This window comes from Lynx canadensis, chromosome D1 (genome assembly GCF_007474595.2).
Source record: "Lynx canadensis isolate LIC74 chromosome D1, mLynCan4.pri.v2, whole genome shotgun sequence".
NCBI lineage: Eukaryota > Metazoa > Chordata > Mammalia > Carnivora > Felidae > Lynx > Lynx canadensis.
In genome coordinates this window covers 114464941-114472279 of record NC_044312.2, presented here as the reverse complement: position 1 = coordinate 114472279, position 7339 = coordinate 114464941, and the positions used below count along the sequence as shown (strand labels likewise).

The following is a 7339-nucleotide window of genomic DNA, read 5'->3' as shown; positions in this document are numbered from 1 at the left end:
CTCCTTTCACTTAGCATACCGTTTTCAACGTTTTTGTGTGTTTCTTTGTTTGATTAGCATGTATCAGAGCTTTATACCTTTCGAAAAAGAGCTAAGTAAGATCCCATGCCATGGATAGACCAGTTTGTTTACCCACGCATCAGTTGACGGACATTTGGTTATTTCCCCGTGGCGGCCTTTGTGAAGAATGCTGCTACGTGACTCCGCACACGAATTTGTGCATGATGTACGTTCTCTCCTCTCTTGGGGATATACCTAGCAGTGCAATTTCTGAGTCGCATGGAATCTCTACTTAACACGTGGGGAGCGGTCAACCTCTTTTGCAAAGCAGTCGCCTCCATTTGAGTCCCATCGGCAACGCGCGGGGCTCTGGTTTCTCCACACCTTCCCCAGCACGTCTTATTGTCTGTCTTTTGGATCCTAGCCATCCTAGGCACTGGGATCTCCTTGTGGTTCTGATCTGCATTTCCCTGATTCCTAATAAGGTTGAGCATCTTCTCATTGGCTTATTCGCCAACCGTGTACCCTCTTGGACCAATGTCTATCCAGATCCAGTGCTCAATTGTTTTTTCTTTTGGGCGGGGGGGCTTCATTCTTATTCATTGATTGGTTGCTTGATTGACTGGTTGATTTCGAGGAGTAAGAGGTTTGCATATGTAACAGTGTTCCATTTGGATGGCACCCAATTTGCCTGAGTTTTTCTTCCTGTGCTTTTTCTGTCGTATCTCAGAGCCATTGCCGACAGAAGGTCTCAAAGACGTAAGCCCGGATTTCTCCTGAGAGTTTTGTAGTGCATCGTTTTAACTTTTATGCTAAAATGCTTGATCCAGATAGAAGGATTTTTGTTGTTGTTGTTGTTGTTGTTGTTGTTGTTGTTGTTGATGTTGTTTTCTTATATGATGGGATGTAAAGATGCAACTTCATTCTTTTGAAAGTGGATTTCTAGGTGTGTCAGCACTAGTTATGGAAAAGACTCTTGCATTGATTGTTTTGGAACTCTGGGTGAAAGTCAGTGGAACATAACTTCAAGGGCTCATCTTCATACTGTCCATTCTATGGCACTGATCTGTGAGTGTATCCTTCAGGCAGCACCACAGTGCTTCCATCGCTGTAGCCGTGCAGCACCCATTGCCATTGGGATGTGTGAGTCCCCCACCGTTGAGTTTCTTTGGCGAGATTGTTTTCGTTACCCGACATCCCTTTCATGCATTTCCGCATTCATCGTCATAGGAAAGTTAGGGTCAGATGGTCAATTTCTGCGAAAAGCAACCTTGGATTTTGGTAGGGGTTGCATTCAATCTGCAGATCATGTTTTGCAGTGTTGTCATTTTCACCATATTCTGTCTTCTGATCCATGAACGTTGGATGCCTTTGTATTTAATGTACTCTTCTATACCTTCTTTCAGTGCTGTTTTGCAGTCTTCAGGATGTCAGTCTTGCCCATTTTTGTTCCGTTCATTCTTTTTTCTTCAAGCGTAATTATTAAATTATTTTGAGTGAGACAGAGAGAGAGAGAGAGAGAGGGAGGGAGATGGAGGGAGATGGAGAGAGGGAGAGAATCGCATGCAGGCTCGATACTGTCAGCATGGAGCCCGACTGGAGGATCCAACTCACATCTTGAGCGTCACAACTTGAGCGAAAATCAAGAGTGGGACGCTAGACTGACTGAGCCCCCCAGGTGCCCCTTCAAGTATATTCTTAAGTATTTGTTCTTTTTGAGGACATTGTTTTCTGAACTTCAATGATGATTCTTCATTGCTCGTGTCTAGAAATGCAGCTGATTGTTGTATATTGCGGATGGATCGTGCAACCCACTGAGTTGATTTATGAGCGTTGTGTGTGTGTGTGTGTGCGCGCGCTCGCGCGCGTGTGCATGCACGTCTTAGGTTCTTTTGTTTGTGCAAGATTATGTGTTCTGTGAAGAGACATACTTTTCCTTCTTCGTTTCCCACATGGATGCCTTTGACGTCCTTGTCTTGCCTTATTAGCCTGGGTCGACCTTGCGTGCAATGTTGAGTAGATGTGGTGAATGTGGACATCCTTTCCTGTCCCTGACCTTCAAAGGAAATTGCAGGCTTTCAGTGGGACGTGTGGTGGCAGCTGTGGCTGTTTGGTAGATCCTTTGATCGGGTCGAGGACATCGCCTTGTGTTCCATCCTGTGTGGAACCAACGCTGTGATGTCTGTGAGCCCAGAGATGGAAAGAGTGCTCGTCAGTGTGTGCCGAGACACCCTGCCTCTGGTGTCTGAAAACGGCACCGTTTCTCCTTTTGTCATCCGGAACCCCTGAGGAACACAGCCCATTTTGAAGTCACTGCCCTCTCTCTAGGCTTGGCTCCTGCTCTGCGGCCTGGATGGGCGCAGACACCACTCATGGGATGCCTTGCGAAGCAGATCATGGCATGGGGAAGGAGCAGCCTCCACGATTCCAACGAAGTCTGAATCCCACGGAGGCTCAGCTGTCTGGGCTCCCTTAAGCCTGATAAGAACGACTCTTTGACATTCAGTCGTCTCTTCCTGACTTATTGACTCCTTCCTCCATGCGTGTAGTGAGTGAGTCGTTCCTGATTTAATTCCACAAACGTATGTGCAGTGAGCAGTGAGCCAACAGTGGAGTGACAGCAGTGAAGATGTGGGGAGCAGTGGTCCCTTAAGAAGTGAGATGAGGGACACACGGTGTGTTTTGCAAGTGAGACCGCGGATGGAAGGAAACCGCCACACGAAGACCAAGACTTATGGGGGGAGAGTTTATTTACCACTTATGGGGATGGTGCACCAAGACCCGTTGGATCTTAACACACCTGTGTTAGTGAGGCAGCTTCCAGGAGACATTGCGATGCCAATGCCATCAAGCTCCTAGCAAGCAGAGGAGAGCAAGGATGTGTTGCTTTGCCACAGAGAATGATGAGAGAGGGGGATCTGGGCCACGTCCTGGCCCTGTGGGCCTTTTCCAGGTAGTGTGGCTCAGGCATGAAGGCATGGCCGTAGGAGAGGCCAAAGGGCCTGCAGGATGGGATCGCCTTTGTAGGGAATGTGTATGAGAGTAGTCCATTGCTTTGCCACAAGGGCTGGGGGCAAAGTCTAAGCCAAGACACTGGAGGGATCCAGCAAGTGGAGAGGAAGTGTTTGGGGGGCGGGCTTTGTGTGTTTTTTTTGGGGGGGGGGTGTAACCAGGATGTACCTATAGTCACTTGAGGGCAAGCACAGGTCTTTCGGAGTTCCCTGAGGCCATCAGCCAGAGCCTCAGACCTTGCACTGGCAGCAAACGGGGACACAGCAGCTGGATTGGCTGCAGGAGGACCCACAGCCGGAAGAGCAGCAGCAGGGCTTGCAGCAGCAGGACTGGCAGCAGCAGGGCTTGCAGCAGCAGGACTGGCAGCAGCAGGGCTTGCAGCAGCTGGACTGGCAGCAGCTGGACTGGCAGCAGCAGGGCTTGCAGCAGCTGGACTGGCAGCAGCAGGGCTTGCAGCAGCTGGACTGGCAGCAGCTGGACTGGCAGCAGCAGGGCTTGCAGCAGCTGGACTGGCAGCAGCAGGGCTTGCAGCAGCTGGACTGGCAGCCGCTGGACTGGCAGCAGCAGGGCTTGCAGCAGCTGGACTGGCAGCAGCCACAGGAGCCACAGGAGCCACAGCCCCCCTTGGAGCCCCCACAGGAGCCACAGCCCCCCTTGGAGCCCCCACAGGAGCCACAGCCCCCCTTGGAGCCCCCACAGGAGCCACAGCCCCCCTTGGAGCCCCCACAGGAGCCACAGCCCCCCTTGGAGCCCCCACAGGAGCCACAGCCCCCCTTGGAGCCCCCACAGGAGCCACAGCCCCCCTTGGAGCCCCCACAGGAGCCACAGCCCCCCTTGGAGCCCCCACAGGAGCCACAGCCCCCCTTGGAGCCCCCACAGGAGCCACAGCCTCCCTTGGAGCCCCCACACGAGCTGCCGCTGGAACAGGCACAGGCTGGCACACAGCAGCACACGGGCTTGCAGCAGCACACGGGCTTGCAGCAGCACACGGGCACACAGCAGCTGGAGCCGCAGCCCCCACAGCTGGAGCCGCAGCCCCCACAGCTGGAGCCGCAGCCCCCACAGCTGGAGCCACAGCCTCCAGAACAGCCACAGCAGCCCATGTTTCTGGTGGGTTTTGGGCGGAGTCGGTCAGAGATGCAGGTGCAGAGGGGAGGTGTTCAGGTGTGGAGCCTCCTGGGCCAGGGGCCCTGTATATACCTGCCAGGGTCAGGTGAGAGGCTGACACACTGTCACTTCCTGGTTCCTGTTTGTGCCACTTTGCAGCGGACAAAGGATGAGTATTTTTCAGGATTTCATCATGACCGTGTGATTGTATTGACCAGAACGTCTTTGGTGGGTTTTGCCTTTTCCCCAGCGCCCGACTTGCATCACCTGACGGGCTTGTGTTTCAGAGTTTGCAGGGAGACGGAAGCAGCGCCTCGGAGCCCTGGTGGTCCCACCCTGACCCGATGCGTGACCCTCAACAGTCTTGGCATGATTCCAAAGAGCACATGACCGGTGGGCTCAGGGTGTGGAGAGTGTGGGAAGCAGAAAGCCACCGTGGCGGTGGGCAGTGGGAAGGGCCCTTCCTGTCCATCTCCGGGCAGGAGGTGCTTATGGGCATTCGGAGCAGGTGGCGCCCACGGTTCTGGGCTGGGACCCTGATGGCGGAGCCTGGGCTACTCAGGGTCCTCCTTGAATTGCCTCGTGGGAGTTCTGCTTTGACTGAACTCGTGGGGGCAGGGTGGTGCTGAGAGATGCCTTGAGCCAGCTCCTGTGCTCCCGAGGTGCCCTGCCTTCCTTCTATGGATCGGAGCCGCCCGATTGCACTGTGGGCATCAGGATCCATCCGTGCTATCAGTACGACGCCCCTTGTTTGCCTGTAGACCCCGAGGCACGAGGAGCCCAAAGTGGCCGGGTGGCCGCCTCAACTCCAGGCCAGCGGAATGGTTGTGTGTCCGTGCTGGAAGCCTTTCTCCCTCCGCAACCAAGAGCTTCAGGCCAGCGGCGCGTGAGGTCCCGGCGACTGGAGAGAAGAACCATTTTGCTAGCGGGTCAGCAGGGAAAAGAGTGAGGAGGATGTGGTAGGAATCACCGGCCGTGCGTCTTTCAGCTCCTTGACGCCGATGCTCTCCGTAGAGTCCCTCAGGAGTGTAGCGCAACCCACCGTTCCTAGCCTGTCCCCTTGGGGTCTGGTGGCTCGCCCTGGCCTCGCCCGCCATTACAGCCCTCAACGCGTGGACCAGGGAACCACGCGTGAGAACAATGGTGTCTGCCCCGGAAGATTTGGATGGCTTGCGGGTTTGATATCAATATTCCATTTGCTCGCGTGACAGTTGAAAACACTTGGCTGTACATCGTTCCAAGGGCGACTTACACATATGTGGCCTAAATGTGTCTTGTGGAGGCTGATAGCCCCCTCTTCGGAAAGATAAAAATCAAAAGAATACGACAAAGCAAAGACTCCCTGCCAAAGGGACGCAGGGCTCAAGTCTGAGCAACTCGAAGAGAAATGCCCTGCAGGCTCTTAGGCTTAACTATCTATGCCACCGCCTTTATTAGTTTGACAAATTCCCTTCAAATTTTAAACCACGCGTGCAAAGTCGATAGCTTTGCTTTCTCTTTTGCGTGTCTGTGTCTCGGTTGGGCGTGTTCCTTTCCTTCCCCACCCTGTCCCGCCCCCCCGCACCCCCCCCCAGGCATTCTTCTGTCCTTCCGGCTTGGGAAGTTTCCATTGACCTGCCTGAGTTCACGGAGTGCGTGCACACCGTGTCCGGTCAGCTGATGGGTCCACCAAAGCCTTTCTTCGCCTTTGTCACAGTGCCTTTGATCTCTAGCCCTTTCTGGGAATCTTTGGTAGGATTTCCTGTCGCTGCTTCCGTCACCCGTTTCCTCTCGGAGGTGTCCTGAGAGGCTCAGCGTGTCAATCATATTTCTTTTCACTTCCTCGTCTGATCATTTCAAAGTCCCTGCCGTGCCTGGGTCTGGCTGTGATGCCCGCTCTGTGTCTTCCAGCTGAGCTCTTTGTCTTTTAGTATGCCTTGTACTTTGATGTCGAAAGCGGGACGTGATGCACCGGGGAAGAGGAATGGTGGTACCTAGGCCTGGAGGGGTGTGTTAGTAAGGGCTGGGGGTGAGGGGATGTTCTTCGTCTTTTAGTGACCTGGCCTGCAACCTTTACTAGGCGGCCTCAGTCGGTCCCCACCACGCCCCCGCCGCCAGCCGGGCTGCCACCCTGCCGCCAGGTGGTCACGAATCAGCCTGGGACTGGAGCTGAGTATTTCCTCCCCTCCAGGTCACTGGGCTCTGAGAAAACCCCAGCAACGTTGGGCTTGGTCAAATCATGTGTCCTGAGGGCAGACCTCACGAAGGTGGGGACGTGCTCTGGCATAATTCTACATGTCTCCTTCCATGCTCCCTCTGGCCCAAAGCGTGAGGGGATTTTTGGAGTGTGTCCCCCTGGAGATGTTAGCTCTCGGGCATGTCTGCACTGAGGTTGGCTCACCCTCTGTTTCTGTAAGTTGTGATTCCCTGTCTCTGCCCCTCTGTCTCTCCAACACAGGGCGGGGCGTGGGGGGGGCGTGCAGCAGGATGCCCTGTGACCTCGGTTCTTTGGTGGATCTGACAAGGGCTGCTGGTTTTTTCAGTTGAGCCTTTTCTTGGTGGGTGGAGGGGCGTGGCCACCTCCAAGCTCCTCCCATGCTCTGCAGGCATGGTTTCCCTCCTGAAGACGCTTTCACATCCTATCACAATGAAACCCTCTTCTAGCATGTCATGTCCACGGACCAAAGAAATACAGCCGTAGAATATATTAAACGTCCGCTTCTGGGAAATACTTTGGTGCCGTCTTGAATATTCCTTAGGGTAGTTCATGACGTTTGCCTTGACATGGGAATCTGCATTCCATGACTAAAAGGCGCACCTTCGATGGCGATCCCAACGTGGTTTGGGAAGATTCTTAACCGTGGACGAGTTTCTTCCCCATAGAAGAGGATGCCCAAACAACGTCACGTCACATGAATTTGAGAATGGAGACCTACTCCGTATATGATAACATTCAGCCTTTGACGTGTGTAATTGAGTGGTGTTTGGTCGATTGGCAAAGTGATACAAGCATCACTTCTGACTCGTTCCAGAACATGTTCATGGCCCCCCAAACACAACTCCATAACGTGAGCACGTGGTATCCATTCGTCCCTTCCCACCCAGCCCCCAGGACATACTGATCTAGAATGATTCTTTTTTAAAAATTTTTTTTTTCAACGTTTATTTATTTTTGGGACAGAGAGAGAGACAGAGCATGAACGGGCGAGGGGCAGAGAGAGAGGGAGACACAGAATCGGAA

The 7339-nt window shown here is 53.6% G+C and overlaps 1 protein-coding gene across 1 annotated transcript; it reads right to left on the bottom strand.

The window, feature by feature from the left end:
* Window positions 1-3242: 3242 nt before the first annotated feature.
* Window positions 3243-5216, bottom strand: LOC116738366 (keratin-associated protein 5-4-like). The gene is made up of 3 exons (XM_032595097.1): window positions 5199-5216; window positions 3922-4119; window positions 3243-3590 (listed from the first exon to the last, which is right to left on the bottom strand). The coding sequence occupies exons 1-3, from the start codon at window positions 5214-5216 to the stop codon at window positions 3243-3245; spliced, it is 564 nt and encodes a 187-aa protein (XP_032450988.1).
* Between the last annotated feature and the right edge of the window lie 2123 nt (window positions 5217-7339).